General features: G+C 41.1%; 2 protein-coding genes across 3 annotated transcripts; one reads left to right on the forward strand and one right to left on the reverse strand.

Moving 5' to 3' along the window:
* Positions 1-35: 35 nt before the first annotated feature.
* LOC146375633 (uncharacterized) lies at positions 36-2,948 on the forward strand. The gene is made up of 3 exons (XM_084945750.1): positions 36-867; positions 1,718-1,862; positions 1,999-2,948. The coding sequence occupies exons 1-3, from the start codon at positions 504-506 to the stop codon at positions 2,321-2,323; spliced, it is 834 nt and encodes a 277-aa protein (XP_084801876.1). The 5' UTR covers positions 36-503; the 3' UTR covers positions 2,324-2,948.
* A 2,070-nt stretch (positions 2,949-5,018) lies between these two features.
* Positions 5,019-15,346, reverse strand: mlec (malectin). 2 transcript variants are annotated; one of them, XM_084945460.1, is made up of 7 exons: positions 15,100-15,346; positions 14,493-14,713; positions 13,826-14,004; positions 13,339-13,515; positions 10,493-10,550; positions 10,262-10,372; positions 5,019-7,457 (listed from the first exon to the last, which is right to left on the reverse strand). In XM_084945460.1, exons 2-7 carry the CDS (start codon positions 14,692-14,694, stop codon positions 7,429-7,431), a joined length of 756 nt encoding a protein of 251 aa, XP_084801586.1. In that variant the 5' UTR covers positions 14,695-14,713; positions 15,100-15,346; the 3' UTR covers positions 5,019-7,428. The 2 variants fall into 2 exon arrangements, with proteins under 2 accessions (XP_084801586.1, XP_084801584.1); XM_084945458.1 differs by having other exon boundaries at positions 5,019-10,372; positions 15,100-15,343.
* Between the last annotated feature and the right edge of the window lie 1,354 nt (positions 15,347-16,700).

Consider the following 16,700-nt stretch of genomic DNA (forward strand, 5'->3'; position numbering starts at 1 on the left):
CAGTGTGGAGCCTGTTGTTTTCTGCCTCTTGCTTAATGCCTCCGTTCAAACGACCATGAACAGGTGTGTGCAAAGCGGTCTGAAATGCCAAACGCATGCCTGTAAGATGTTCATACTTTTGCTCTCTCAGAATATCCTCCCCTATACGTGTTCCGAGTAAGGTCGTTCTCGACCATCCAGCTATGGAGTAATTAGGGCAATTAGCTAAGTAGCTGAATGTGAATGGGCTTGCTCGGCGCTCTGGGGGCGCCTAATTATGCAGGCGCATTCAATAAAAGGCAGCGGGGGTCAAATGGGTGGGTAAGGCACGGACAAAAGGAGGGGCAGGGACTGTGAGGAGGGCCAGGATTCAAATTCTAAGTGGTGTGTTGTCCCCCCATTGTCAGTGGGGTATAATAGCGAGGGGTTCAAACTGGCCGCAGGGCTTTGGAGAGCTGGCATCAGAGAAGAAGTGGCCGCTCCTCGTCGCTGGAAAAGCACTGGGCGGAATTCGGGATTTCACCATGGCCTCTTCAAACTGCACGCGGATTACATCACTTTTCATTTTAATGATGCTGAGCTGCTGTGGAGTGTTCGGGCGCGCGGTGGGCACATCGGAGCTTTTGTCACGGGAGCCACACGAAGCGACTTTACGCACGGACCGGTGCGCGGAACTGGAAGCACCTTGGCTGGAGAACACGCAAGAAGCTCGCGTGGATAGCGGGACGCGTTTGGAGATCAGCATGCGGCACTTTTCCGCGAGAGCTTCACGTGGGTTGGTTTTTCCAGGAAAACCTCTGTTCGGCTTCGTCCGGCGCGTCTACCGCTGCTGTCAAGAAGGAGAAAACTGCAGGAGGCTGAAAGGGATTCAAGGTCGCATGAGAGGAGGTAAGAAAAAAAAAGAGAGAATACACCCAGGCAAAAGAAACTTTAACTTTTCACTTTAACTTCATGCTCGTCCTGTGGAGGTCAGATGTGCTGAGCGGGACTGATCCTGATGGGAGGGAGTATTTCTAAAAAATCCCCCAAACAAACAAAAAACCCAACTAAAATCGATGATAATCCCCGTGGTTAATCCTCCAAAACAGAGTTCAGTTCAATACATAAAACTAGCTGTGTGGTAACCACGGGAACGGACTCTTCACATCTGTAAGCATCAGCTGGCCTCCACACAGCTTCTTCTCATATTTCTTGAGCTTACCTGCTATATTAAGAATCTTAATATTTCCAGAGTTTAAAAAAAAAAGTTGTGCTGCATATTAATCAGGAAAGAAGAGAAACTTTGTTCAGTAAACCATTCTGAATGGGTCTAATGAGCGATGAACTAAGTGAATAAATTACAGGGATGAATTGGTACCTAATTTAGCAGAAAATTAAGCAAAGAAACATGAATAACATGAAGCAGCCACACACAGAGTAGGCATTCTGGCTTTTCCTCTGAAAAATATCATTTTTCAGCAGAGGTGAAGTGAAGACAGAAAGGCAGTTTGGGGGTGGATAATGATAATAATGCAGCTGTGGGGAGGACTGTGTTATCTGAACACAAATGAGTCTTAGCTGGCTTAATGTTCCCTTCAAGAATTGTTGAGCCATCCTGCTGACTCATTAACAAGGCATTAGGAGTGAAAACATCACCTCTGCGGCAGAGCCTGACATGAGTGAATGTGCTTCTCTGTGACATGAAATGCTGTACCGTGACTCTGGCAGACTGTTAATTGCCTCTTCTCCGCCTCACCAGATACGGGTGTGGAGTTTGTCCTCACCAGGGAAATCTTGTCATTAACGGTTACAAGAGCCGAGCTTCACCTTCAGCTATCCAACCCGCAACATCTGGACATCCGCCCTGTGCTTCCATCCATGGCGAAGCACAAGCTTCCTACAAGGTACAGGCTCAAAACTCAAGAAATGTACTTTTGGTGTTTTTCCACACACTCTTATTCAAGACCCAGTAATATCATTTAACTGATGGGCTCTGGGAATGGCTGGCCTGATTGTGACACTGTCTCTTGCCACCTTTAGGTACACTCTGGGGTCACGGGGTCACACCGTGGAATTGAGAGTGGACCTGCTGTTCCTTTTCCACAGCGCACAGGAGGTCATGAGTGGTCGAAGGCGGGGCCCCAGCTTGACAAACATCTGGCGAGTGGTGTTTTTGTCCGGTGGAGATCCGCCGGGTGAAAACCCCTTTGTAAAGGATCCGCAGGACAACATGTTGGGGAGTCCTCCTCTGGATCTGGGCTTGGTCCTGGGTTGCAGTCAGGGTGGAACTGAGGTGTCATGTAGAGCTGGTGGTGTTGACTTTACGCACACACCTTTCATGGCTCTTTATTTTGGATCAGGTTAACAGTTGGACCTGACTGTTTTTGCATGGCAGCATTCATCGGTCTATTGCCATTACCAGCTGAACACAAAAGGATGCACTTCAAATGTCAAAATGATTAATTTATAGGCTAAATCTTATGTAAACTATCTATTTCTCTCTCTATATATGTAAATATGTACATTGTAAATATGACATACTGTAAGTTTGTGTAATTTTGTGGTTATGAGACTCGGTCCAGCAGCAAAACGCGTGGCCTCCTCAGTCTGCTTTGTTCAGCAGCTGTCCTCCTTTAGCTACGCATGAATCTGCCTCGTGCTTCTATTTAAAGAAGTTTTCACAGTTGGTGGGAAAAGAAGAAAAAAACAACACCTGGACAAACAAAGGGCTTGCACATGTGCTTCAACCATGCTGAACTGAGCTGCGATTATTCTGTTCATTTGTGAGGACGTATGGTTAGACCCTCGGACCCTGTGACACTTTTCTATCATACCTCAGAAACTGATGATTATCATCGTTCACTTTTTTTTTTGTGATTTTCATTTGTTTCATTTGTTTACTCAAAATTTGCTTATGTGGTTGAACTGACCATAAAATAACTTATTGGCTACACAATAAATCAGCTATTAATAAAATTCTTTAGACGACAGTGTTGACTTTATTCATCTGTGTTACTGTCCCTAAATTTATGGCACAGAGGAACACAAGGCATAAGATGCCACGACGCTGCTGCCATTCAATAAGGGTTTCATAATGAAAATATATACTTATGAAGGACAAACAGAAAATAAGAGATGAGAGCCCCAGCTAAAAAAAAAACAAAAAAAACCCCAGGCGGTCCTGAGGTGGTGCTTTGCCTGACTTGGAAGCGATTCTTTTTTGTTTCTGGATTCAAAATTCTTATTTTCTGGAACAATTCTTTATAATTGTAAGATACAATTTTGCATCTTATCGCCAAATATATACCAAACTGAAGGACTATGACACAAAATGAGATCCAGATGTTCCTGATGTGGTGTGGCATGTGTATTTTCAGCCTCTATGGAGGTATTCAGTTTCAGGCTTGTTCAGTTTTTAGCCTTTTTAGACTATTTGAGGATTTGTATTATTAAAAACACACACACAATATCTCACCCTCTGACTCAGTTTGCCAATTCAATTTCAATTCAATTCAATTTTATTTATATAGCGCCAAATCACAACAAAAGTCGCCTCAAGGCGCTTCATTGCCAGTGGGGGGTGAGGCACTCAAAGCTATTTGAGAGCTGCTACCCTTAATCTGAATAACAATAATCTGGCCAAAGGGTTCAGGCAGTGAGTAGCCACCATCATCTGAGAGACAATTATCCATTTGTGAAGTAATTAAAAAAAATGAATAATGTATGTTATTGTGTTATTTATGCAAGGCGTCACATGACACGGGCACTTTTAAGGTTAAGAGGTTTAAGGTAGAGCCTTGCTTGTCCTGGATTTTTAGCCAATGCTGATATTTAGGTGGTATCAAATGATGTACTGGTTTAAAAGTAATAACAAGAATTATCTGATGACCCGATCTTTACTGCAGTTCAGTTAAAAAACAAATTCTTAAAAATATATTGGCACATATCAGACAACATATACCCTGATACAGACAAATGTGTGATAGATCAATAATAATTACCAAGCCAAGCTGTTGGAAGCTATTCATGCATCAACAAAAGGTACAGTACTGTGCAGAGGTCCCTCATTTCTTTATATGTTGTTAAGAAAATGGGAACTAGGTGCTGTGGATGACTGAACCATGCAGTCAAACTTGGATCTAAATCTTTTATGAACTTTGTGTTTCACCAGTTTTGGAAAGATCGCCATCGCTGTGTCTCACAGATGGCTGTCCACACTCACTGTTGTACCTCTGTACATACTGGATTAATCACTCCATAAGATCTGTTGCTGTTCAGTCCAGTTCTTGTGTCATTTAGCATAGATCAGTGTTTTCTCCTCGTTTCTCTTCATTAAGCACGACTTCTTTCCACTCAGACCACTTCTGTCCAGATGCATCTCTCAGTATCAGATCTTTCCTGGATTTTTCAGTAAAGACCTCATTAGATTACATAAATTACTTTTGCAGACTGTTCATCTGGTGAAGATATATTTCTTTAGGCTTTTGCCATGCAGAGATATACCAAGTTTTCGACTAACAGCTCTGTGGGAGTCTCCTTGTTGGAGTAAAAACACTATTATGTGTCAAACTGTTATCTTTGCCATTTTTCATAAATATGGCTAAAGAAATAGGAACAGATGTGTTTCTGCAACAGGCTACTAGCAGTAAAATGATTAAATACTACTTTTTGTTTTGCCAAGTTGTCTATTATGTGTAGACAATATTGATTTATCCCTTACGAGTCTTTTATGCTCAAGTGATTGGTAACGTAACAGAATAAGTTCCTCTGAAAGTGGGGGAGGAACAAGGACTGCAGGGAAAATGAGCAGACAAGACTACTTAAGTACAACTCTGGCTCCTTGGAACAAAGAGAAAGAGAAATGAGGGGTGGCTCAAGACTTTTGTACGCTACACCAAGTCCAGCATACTTCACACTTAATACATCGCTTTTTAATTTCAAAGTACTTAGCCTAAAAGAAATTCAATTAACCAGAGCACTATGTTCAAATATTAACTGACCTGAAATAATTGTAGGTGTTAACTCCTGGGTGGTGGAGGTGGAAGAACAGCAGCAACACATTCTGATAAAATAGCACATTTATTAAAAAGACAGCATTTATCAGCAGTTCCCATATATGCCATATCTGAGGCAGAAGATCAGGGGTCTCGCATACAGTTTCTCAGTCCACCTGCTGCTGCTTACATCCCTCAGAAGAGCAATTATTTACCAAACGCGTGCGTATAAGGTACAACTTGCACACTCCATGTCTCACGCATACACATTCACGGCAGCAGACCCGGCTGTTCAAATTGAATGGGCTGCTGCCTGGGCAATGGACAAGTTGGCTGATTTCTGCTGTTCAAATTTGTTTCCGGTTAAGTTGATCTCACATGTTTAGTTGTTTAAAAAAAAAAAAAAAGAAAAAAAAAAAAAAAAAGAAAACAACATGCCAAAACAAACAAAAACAATTTTACAATAATTACAGAGCAATTCAAACGACTCTTTTACAATGATTTTTTTTAAAAAAAACAAAAACAAGATTGAGTATTCTGGCATGGCCTCAATAAACGTGATGACAAGACATGAAATGACATGTTAGTTTGATTTAGCACGTTTCCCAGGTGAAAGAAAGGATGAGAGGTAATTATTTTGTACCATGTTAGGACTCTGATGAACAATTTGGATGGAATGACTGAAATTCTTTGGTTCTCTTGTGGAAAAAAAAGAAAAAAAAAGAAGCAGAGCAGATCTTCATTCCACTGCGGTAGTTAACTACGAGACCAACAACAAAAAGGTCTGGAAAGAAGGATGTGAGGAGACTGCTTGAAATAAGTTGTGGGTATATGTTTATTACACTTTTCCTGCAAAATTTTTGTGGTTTTTTAGTTGAGGTTAAGAACAGACTTGATATACATTTTAATTCTTCTGACATGTGTCCTGTTCTCCTAAAAAGAGTCCTTCCTGTGGAATGAAAATCTAGCCCTGAAAAGTTTTTTGTACAGAGAAGGAAGAAAAAAAATAAAAATAAAAGGCTGTTTTGACATAAGCCAACAAAAGAGCCACCTCAAGGCGAATGATGGTAAAGCGCATTTGTATTTAACAATTCAAGGCAACAAAGACGCATGCACGCACACACACACACACAAAAATGACATTTTAAAATACATGAGGCAGTGCAAAATGTCACACCAATAATATATCACGTTTTAAAAAGTCAAACTAAAACAAATCCTGAGGAAAAAAAAATTTCAAACAAATCCAAGCGTATTATAAAATATCTCCAGGTCAGCCCCGCTCCGATTTAAATTACACCTAACGCAATGGAAGATCCCATATATTCAGAGATAACCTCATTTGTTTAACAGACAGCTCATCTGGCTGCCTGTTAGAATTTTTATACTCTGTACCAATAACCATTTCTCCCCAGAAGAAAAGGCCACAAAGTCATCTTCATAAGAAACAAAACAAGACAAGATCAAAAACAAACCCTCACCTACAACCCCAAATTAACAAAACCAAAAACATTGTCGTCACACGATAAAAAGTGTGATCTTGTACCTTATATACAAACGCGACTGTGTAGACTTGCAGAGGAGCAGAATATGGTGACTTTGGCGCTGGATTAAATGAACGTTTTGCATCTTTTCAGAGGAAAGAAAGGCGCTTATACAGATTGGTGACAAATGAAAGAAAGAAAAAACAAACAAACCCCAAAACAAAAAAATCAGTCACACACTTGACTGCAGCGAGGAGACCTTATTTTCTGCTGTGCTATGAGGCATTTTGATGGGATGGCTTGGGTCCACTTGGCCCCCTGAAGCTGGTGTTATATTTTCCCTGCAAGGGGTGAGCACAAGGCTCCAAGAGGACATCTGTGTGCCCCCCCCCCCCTTTTTTTTTTTTTTTTTTTTTTTTAAACCATGCAAATTGTACACTATATTATATATAGTACACTATTTATAATAAAGAACTATAAAAATTTCTTGATGACTTCTTTGAGCGATGGACGCAAGCTTGCACATGACAAGGGTGGCGTGTTCACACCAAGCTGGGAGCAAGTTGTTGCCCCAAGTGGAGGTGGTTGAGTATCTCCAGGTCTTGTATGTGAGACAGAAGGAAGGAGCAGGTGTATGCTCCAGTGCTCTGTCATGGTGAGGAGAGCGCTGAACGTGAAAGCGAAGCTGTCGATTTACCTGTGGATCACTTATGGCCATGAACTCTAAATAGCAACCAAAAGAAAGACGGAGCAAATACAAGCGGTGGAAATGAGCTTCCTCTGAATGGTGTCTAGGTTCTGCCTTAAAGACTGGATGGCTATTCAGGTCAGCAGAGCTGCTGGATCTCTGCAACAAAATGAGCCAGTTGAGCTCGATCAGGCATCTGACTTGGACCTGATCTGAGCTCCTGGATGAGGTGTTTCGGTTACGTCCAACTGGGACTAGGCTGGAGTAGACCCCGGACACGCTGGAGAGATTGTGTCTCTCTGTCTTAGGAACACTTGAAGGTAAAGGAGGTGGCTGGGGAGAGAGAGAGAGAGAGATCTCTGCTTAAGGAGCTGTCCTGGGACCTGGATAAGTGGCAGAAAATGCAGACAGATGGAAGGACTACGCATTCTCGATATCCGTGTCATCAAGCGAGCCTAAGTGCCACCATAAAGGCAAAGGTCAATGCAATCAAATGGTCATCTTTGTCCTACAAGAAGAAACAAACAAAAAACCTTCAAACCCGATGGGAGTGACTTGAAGGAGGGTCCAAGTCTAGTCGCACTCCCAATTTAAAAAAAACAAAACAAAACAACACAACATGCTGAGACTCAGTCAAGACATTTTGGCATCACCAGCAAAATTCTGAAGATACTAACAATTAACCACTTAGGAAACCCCACCAGGTTTGGCTGCCTTAACCCAACCAAAAATAAAGTGAAAATATGAGTAAACTTCACACTAAAACAACCCAAACATGCTAAAGCTCCCACATAAGACACCAGTCAGTTTCCTTCGTGACACACTTATCTGGAAACTTCTGGAATCAGTGCCAAGGCACACTGAAACACTGTTGGTTTGTTCTTTCATTTCTCACCAGTCTGTATGAAATAAGAGTAAGATATTACAACATTCAAAAGAAACAAAAAACACACACAACACTACCATAAACTGGCTAAATATTTTCTGGCACCAAATTTTTAAACCACCACCAATCACAATGAGGAGGAGGACTGAGGAGTAAGGACGCATCCACGACGCCTGAATTATTAATCACTTTTCAAGTACTGCCTATGGCAACAGCAATACTAGTCAGAGAAGGGAGAGGAGGATTGGGTGGATGGGTGGTGATTACTTAAGACGCATTAGTGAAACAGGCAAAGTTACAAAATCATCCTCAGAGTAGAGCTAAGCACTTGAGGTAAGTAACTAGATACATTAACAGGAGACTTCACAACAACGCCACCAAAACCAAAGCTTCTTTTCAGTCTGCGTGGAAAGCCAAGAAGAACATTTTTGTCCAAAAGCTCAAAGCGGACGCCGACAACATAGATATGCGAGGCGGAGGGGGAAGGCTCATAGATTTCATTTTGTCCCAATTTGATCAACTCAAAAGACCGAAATATGACCCCACAGGAAATTCACAATGTAACTACACAAAAAGGTACAGGCAACACTGAAACGTTTGACGACAACAGAATGGAAAAAGCTAAGAGAAGAATTGAATAAAGGTTCACACATAACATCTGGTACACAGTTGATTTTTTTAAAAACTTATATTATTGTTGTGCTTTCTCACCTCTCAGAGGACAAACATCCAATATACAAAGAATGACTTGGAGAATACATGGCAAGTGTATCGAGGGGGGGGGGATTTGTAATCATTTAGAATCCTAATATTAAGAAGTCCTGACCTGTTGTGATAGTTTAACATTTCAGAGTCAACTACTCACATTTGTTTTAAAAACACACATTTTGGACAGAGATATAAAATTCAAATGAAAAAAAACAAAAACAAAAAAAACCAAACAAAAACAGGCCACCGTGTTTGAAGTTTTCTGATAAAATAACAAAAATGACATTCTTTGGTGAAACAAAAAGAAAGACACGCACTAGTGAATGAACGGGGAAAAAAAAAGGCAGATGTCACAGAAAATACAGCGATGTAACTGACTCAATGAAGCTTTTCACAGCATGAACTTTGCCTCTCACTAAATATGAATATGGCGTCTTTTACTGAAGGAAACGGCTTTTTTTTTTTTTTTTTTTTTTTTTAAAGATTAGATGTGCGACTTGTAAAATAAATCCATCCTCGGGATGACCCCCCCCCCCCAAAAGAACAAACAAACAAAACGACCAAACAAACTCCAATAGGGTCTTGTAATTTGTTATCACAGATGAGGATATTTTTTGATGGCCCTGATTTAGTATTTGGTGGAACAATACCAAAGATGTTCATCACTGCACACAGATGCATTTCTGAAACCCGACCTACATTTATGTAAAGGCAAGGCGACTTAGACAGCAAGTGAGCCCACCGGTTTGCAAAGGACTTTCTGATATTTCAACATGGCAGGTAGAAGATGGCACGTCAACAAAAAAGGACCAACTAGAACAGAAAGATACGAATATTCCATCTCTGCACTTGTCTCTCAGATGACAACTACATTTCCATTAACCGTGACGTTTGATTTCTAGTTAGTTCTATTTAATCAAATTCTCAGCAGTACCATTTCCAATTTGAAAGTAACATGTCTGGCCAGATGCTGAGCAGGAGTGCATTCTTGCTACGCCCCGTACAAAGCAATGCTTTTTAGTTTACAAAAACCGTCCCGGACCAAACACTCCTGAGCATCCTTTTAATGCCGAAATTTTTTTTTTTTTTCCCCAGCCTTTGAAGGACTGGTGTGGAAATGGCTAACACTGTTCAAAAGGGTCAGCAGAGGTGGATGCAAACAAATTCACAGAGAAGCGCACAGCATACACTTCCTGCATCTCCTTCCCCCCCATTCTTACAGCATCTGCGTCGTCTTGCAGTGGGTCTTCCAAAAGTTATTGTCTTCTTTGTGTACTTCCTTGTCCAGCCCTCTCCTGTGTGTATGTTTTACCTGTGCTGCTGTTACCACCATGACCCCCTCCCCCCCTCATTCTCCTCCTCCCTTTCTTCACAGTCCCGTGTCCGTCTCGTTAGTAGATAGTTTTAGCTCACAGCCGGCAGAGGCAGAACAGTGTTGGGATGAACACCCCAAACGCAACGAGGATGGGAAACATTAGGCTGCTGTTGTCAGCTGCGTATGGGTTTGGTGTTCGGGGGCCTGACTGGACCCTGTGATGGGTACCTTTTGGGGGCTTTTTCTTCCCACCTTCCTCGCCTACTTCACCCTCATCATCGTCGTCGTCATCATCCTCAGGCTTCTCTAAGCCAGGGTGAGGTTGAAGCTTTGGTACATCTTAAAAGATGTAGAACAAAAGTCAGGGAGAGCTCGCTGGTCCCGAAAAGTCAAAATGCTTTAGTCAACACACTTCACTGTAAAGTGCTGAACAATGTGTTTAACAATCTCAGGACTCACCTTCTAATGTCCCCTTCATCACGTAGAGAGCGCAGATCTTGGGGTTGTCATAATAACCCTGAAACAGCAGATTCAACAGAGTCAAATGTAAGCAAAACATGTATCCACATATACTTTCAAAGCTCCCATTTAGTTGTTTGAGTTCCCATATTTGTTTCTCGACTTCCCATTCAGTTTGTGGTAAGATAAGATAAGATAACCTTTATTAGTCCCACACGTGGGAAATTTGTTTTGTGTACATTTAATCACATTTTGTGTCCAAATGGAGTTCAACTGATTCAGGGAAGGAAATCTTTTTAGACAGGAAAAATGCAAAGAGTGCCAGTGGTCCACAAAAAAATGGAAGAAAGAGGTCACTGCAGAAACTTCCCCAAGTATGCCACTTTATACATTTAGCATACAGTCGCATGCCCTACAAACAGGCTACCTGCTGTCATTCAGAGCTTTAAAAGGAATCATAAAGCTGTATTTTTTTTCCTATGGCTGCAGCTCATTGATCAACATTTACTAGTATAAACTGAAAAGTGTAATAATTATGATGCATGTGTGTGAAAATAAATGGTGACTAGACAATTTCAATTTGGAGTCATTCAGTGAAACTAGTTAAACACATTTGAAATGAGAACACTGCATAGAATATTTGTACAGTAACAGAAACCATGACTTAATTTTGGTCATGTTGCCGCGTCACTCCAAAACCGCAAATAGCAGTCAATAAGAAGTCACACGCATATGTGCGCATTTTATTATTTTATTGATTTATGTATTTTTATATGTGTGTGTAAGTAGTCCTACTTAATTAGGTCAAGTAAGTTTTGGGTTTTTTTTGGGAGATTTTAATTCATTCATGTTCATATATCTCAAAAGTCTAAAGTCGAACATGATGGATTATGTGAATGGGAAACACATAATACTGCTGCTACACTCACACTGGAGATAATAATTCTTACTTTGTTAAGTAACTTCTGATAAAGCAATAAATAGCAGGTCATATCAATGAATTAAAATAAATCTCAAAAAGAAAAAAAAAAACAACAACAATAAAAACTTACTTGACTTAATTAAGTAGGACCACACACACACACACACACACACACACACACAACTCTTACTGAGTAAACCACCATTTTCAAAGGCACTTATTGGGAACCTCACTGATAACATCGACTCCACTATTAACAGGAGCATGAAAGAGATATAAGATATAAAAATATGGTACAAGATGCACAATCTAAACTATTCTAAAGACAATTAGGTTGAAAAGCTTAAAGACACTATGGGGGATAAATGATACCAAGGAAGGCAACAAGGTTTGTGAGTCAGCTGAGATAAGGGCATGCCTCAAAACACAGGGTTCAAGCACTGATGAAATTATTATTTTTTTAATCATTACATTAGCATTACATTGTTTAAAGGAAAATAAGATGTTACAATGTTAACCAATCCAACCATTTTGACACCCCCAACTTTCGCAGACATTACCCACAAAACTCTGACCACCTGTGTCGATATGAAAATAGATGCAAGTAAACATCCAATAAATTCACAGGCAGCGCGGTCGTCCTCTATTGTGCATGCTCTACTCAGACAACACCCTGGCCTGAACTAAATAAACCACTTCTAGCAGTGAGAGACCTGTTTTGCGCTCAATGTTGGAAAGGACAGCTTCAGATAATATCTTGATGTGATTCTCCTGATATTTACCAAAGCTCATGTGTCAAGATGATCCAGAAATGAATAAACTCAAAATCACAGAAACGAATGTGAAACAGCACGCTACATCTGTGACATGAAAACAGACTGTTCAGAAAGAATGAAAACCACAGATGTGCCACACTCTTAGTAATCCTGTCCTTCCTCCACTACTAATTTGAATTCACCACCTGCAAGTATCAAAGCAAGTGATGTACACCTAGGTTTAATTTTTAGCTTATTTATAACAATTCATAATCTAACAGGTAGTTGTAGTGGTATCAGGGAGGTAAAAAAACAAAACATCATTTAATTTTTTTTTTTTTTTTTTTTTAAGAAGCATGGTAGGGTCTGGGCTTTAGGCTTTTAAGGGCTTTTAAGTTTAACAGGTTCTGTGACTCCACCCATAAACAGCAAAAACAGTATCTGCTATGCCAGTTATTTTCTTCAGTTCCTTGACAATAATAGTAGGAACAGAAAAAAAAAAAAAAAGCCACATCAAGTTCACTCTCCCCTAAGAGCCAATAAGATACTGGATGGTTATCAGTCAGTTTCACAGCCCACACACCAACTGGCTATCAAGAGACACTTTCACAAAGGGAGTTCATTATGCAAAGCTTTATGTGTGTCAGGGGTAACGGCACCCATGACACACAAGTAGTTATGCTCATATCTAGATCAAACTGTATTTGAGTTATATTAATATAAAGTGAGTACTACCTTTTCTCCCAACCTCTGACTATTACACATAGCTGCTTGTTGCCATCTTATAATGCTAAAACACTATTAAAGATATAGAAAATAAGAATTAAACACTTAGTTCATCACTGTTTTTGGACTTTTTTTTTTTTTTTAAAGTGTTTTAAGCTCAACAAATGACAAATACTTCCAAATACAGCACTCGTATGTAAATGGCCTGCATTACACATTCACACACTGGTGATGGCAAGCTACATTGTAGCCACAGCTGCCGGGGGGGGGGGGCCTTTGACCACCACCAGTTGGCAAACATGGGGTTGCCCAAGGATATTTAGGATCGAACCACCGACCTTCTGATTAGTGGCTGACCTGCTCTGCCACCTGAGCTACAGCCCCACCCCACACAGTATGTAAACCGTGTGTAAAAATAGCCAAGCTCAGATAATTCAACTCACCTTTACAAACTCCACAGTGAGCTTGCCATTGAAAGTGGACACCTCTCCCTGCACGCTCAGCTTGCCCCGTCTAATAGAGAAGGGCACGATCTCATCATGAGCAGTACTGTGTCCTACTCGATCAAATATATCCAGGTCCTTCACCACCACGTGGCCATTTAGACGAACATCAAACACCTGGAAAAACATTCCTGAATCAGTAATGATTAACACCTCATTCTTGTACTGTCACTCACAGACACGTTTAACAGGGAACATTAACAACTCATAAAGTACAAGAACATGTGGATTAAAGGGTGAGGTTATGATGTTCCTTTTACACAGTGGTCATGAGATGGGAAATATACTGGGCCATAACCAATTTAAATGCAACAAAAAATGATTTTATATAAAAATGCTTCCTGTCCCTTTATTCATTATTCTCACTAAATTAACTTCTTATTAATTAGCAAATCATACCATGAACAGCTTTTTAAAACTGCCTTACCTTTTGCTGTGACTGAGCAAAGTAAACTTCTGCATACTTCATAACCAGTATATACTCTCCTTCTTCACGAATGGGGACATCATATCCAAAGCTGTCTTCATTGTAGCGCTCTGTCTGGTACAAAATCTGGTCCTCCTGATTGGACCGTAGTATTGGCAGACGCATCCCATAATTAGATGCTACAAACGGACAACATCATCAGGCTCGGTATGCAATCAGAAGACAAGATCTGCCTAACAGCAAAAGTACTCGAAATGTGCTGCTTTAGTTGACTTGCAGCATATTGCAAAACCCCACAGACCTTCTCTACATTTGATGACATAACAGCACCGTGCGTCAAAAAAAGTAACCAACCATGCTGCGTTTTCACCAAGGTTCAATAAGTTTGCATCAAAAATGGAACCAAAAACTGTTCTCCAGTCACACTGATCACATCACTACCTGCTTCCTCTACATATTGAGTGGGGCGGGGCTGTAGCCCTCTATGCTGACTCCTCATAAGTTTGGAGCTACTTGCGGAAGCCAGAACACGCAGGGGTTTCTGCAGGAAATGCCAATTTTACCTCCGTGGAGCACCTACCTTCACAATGTCACTCTCACTAGAACATCAGAGGTGAAGCCTAGCGAAGACACGCACGCATCTTAACAGTTAATCACGTTCACTCACCTTTACCGACTTTCCCTTCCAGTGGGTCCTTTTTGTAGTGAATACCGTGCACATCTACATGCGCGTCGCCCCCGGCATTTACAGCCCAGATAACCCGTTCAGAGAGGCTGGGCCCCCCACCATCTGCCCAGGACTGCTCGGACAGCAGCGACAGCACCGCTGCGACCAGCCCGGCGACGAGCTGCGCCGTGACCCGCTGCATTACCTCACACCGCCTGCTCCTGGACACACAGACAGACATTCAGCGTCGGTATTTCCCCGCATGCGGCATGTAACATTAACTGTACCAAATTAGCCAGTGTCAGGAGCTAGCAAGCTCGTCTTGATGACATGAAACATGATATCTTTAAGTTAGCCAGTATGCTAACAGTACCGGCAGTGACATTTTGCACATACACACGGAAAATGTCAGTCAAGTCATAAACAATTATAGTAATTTCACGGTGACAAAGTCACGACATATCACCTCTGTATTCATTGGCCAAAGAATAAAAGACGACGAGAAATTAGCAGTGAATAACGTTGGTTAGTAAGCTAGGCTAGCTTGCTAGCTAACCTACCTGTCTAACCAGAAATTCTTGGTGAATGAGAGCCCGGCAAATCTTACCTTCCCCTGCCACAAATATCTCCAACCTGGATTTTTCCAAAGTATAGGCGTGTCTCTGCTTACCCTGTGAAGCTGAGTGCCTACAATCTACACTGTGCGATAACTTCACCTAGTGCAGATATTGTTAGTTGCTGCTGACTACAGCCTCCTACACTGACTTTCATTCAATGTGTGCATCCAAATGAACATTTGCTCTGCTGCTAGCTGCAGCTGCTGGCAGTTTGCAGAGGGCGGAGCAGCGCTACCTAACTACACTTCAAATGACTGACAAGTACTTCGTCCAATCACTTTACTCCGCCGCTTAAAGGTTTCCCGGACCATCAAACACATTTTGTATAAAACAAACCAATCACACAATTCTTTGTTTAAACACAAAAAACACAGCTATTAATTCACTTTTAGAAGAATATGACAGAAAATTTTTTTGAGGGCTGGAACAATTATGCACCCTTAATAGAAACAGGCAAGACTTGTCGTGCGTCTTTTTTCCACGTCAAGGGAGGGATTTCAGCTTTCATGCCCCGTGTTTAGCCTTAAAGGCAACATAGCGCAGAAGAGTCTTTAGAAGAGTTTTAGGAAGTGACTATGAGGCATAAAAATATTTTAAAACTTCTAAACTTTAATGAACCTATCATTGTGCTGTATTTTTTAATACTTGCTTAGGATTAAAGCTTTTTTTTGCCCGTCGGTTTAACCATCAGTCCCTTCAAAAAAGCCGCTCGAGGGAAGGCTGTTAAGAAATCTGACAGCTCTACTCACTCTGTAAAAACAAAGGGAAAAGAAATATTCAACGCTGTACTTCCAGTATTTTGTTTTTTCTTTTAAATACAATGAACTGAACTATCTAGTCATACAGCATGCAGCACGTGTTCTTTAAGAAGAAGTACCGCCCCCTGTTTTTCCGGTATGGTAGGGTCTCAGCCAATTGGGAAAGTCCAACGCAACGCGCACCCAGGAGAGCCCTCTGCGCGAACACGGGGCACCTGAGATTTGACCAGAAAGAGATGAATGAAGGTAGTTGCTATGGCAACGGGCAACCGCCACGGATGACAGGTGTTTTACGACTGCCCTTTTTCCTTTTTAACTTGCTAAATATCCTTTCTTCTTAAAATAAAGCCTAATAAAAAGAAATAGTTTAGTGCAGCTGTTTCTCTGTTTGAACCAGTACTGACTGTAGTGTTACGGCGGCACACGCCTACAGAGACATAGTGTTTCCACGAAGTACATTGGCTTGTTGCTGCTTTACAGACATTTAGGGCTCAGCTACATCTTTTTCTCCAGAAGACAAATAACCCAGAGGCAGCACGTGATAGTGCAGCTATGTCGTGGGTGTTGCAGTGCCCGCCTCAGTGTTTGGTTGTTTGTGCATGAAAACTTCATCTTGCACTGAAAATGTAGGCAAAGCATTAAAACAGACGTGTTCTTTAACTTTGTTGGTTGCTGCACATAGTTTTGTCAGAGTACTCTGAATATGGTCAGTTTCTGAATAGTCTTACCTGTGAATTTTAATAAAGAGATTCTAAAAACAAATGTATGTATGTTTGTTTTATGGAAAATTATTAATTTGCATGTAATTGTCAAACATATTCTCAATAACGAAA

Source organism: Perissodus microlepis, chromosome 12 (genome assembly GCF_051167445.1).
Source record: "Perissodus microlepis isolate ML-2025 ecotype Zambia chromosome 12, ASM5116744v1, whole genome shotgun sequence".
NCBI lineage: Eukaryota > Metazoa > Chordata > Actinopteri > Cichliformes > Cichlidae > Perissodus > Perissodus microlepis.

Coding starts and splice junctions, on each gene's coding strand:
- LOC146375633 (XM_084945750.1), top strand. CDS start 504: ATGGCCTCTTCAAACTGCACGCGGATTACATCACTTTTCATTTTAATG. Junction 868..1,717: donor TCAAGGTCGCATGAGAGGAG/GTAAGAAAAAAA, acceptor CCGCCTCACCAG/ATACGGGTGTGGAGTTTGTC. Junction 1,863..1,998: donor AAGCACAAGCTTCCTACAAG/GTACAGGCTCAA, acceptor TGCCACCTTTAG/GTACACTCTGGGGTCACGGG.
- mlec (XM_084945458.1), bottom strand. CDS start 14,694: ATGCAGCGGGTCACGGCGCAGCTCGTCGCCGGGCTGGTCGCAGCGGTG. Junction 13,516..13,825: donor TTGCTCAGTCACAGCAAAAG/GTAAGGCAGTTT, acceptor ATGTTTTTCCAG/GTGTTTGATGTTCGTCTAAA. Junction 10,373..10,492: donor GATGAAGGGGACATTAGAAG/GTGAGTCCTGAG, acceptor ACATCTTTTAAG/ATGTACCAAAGCTTCAACCT.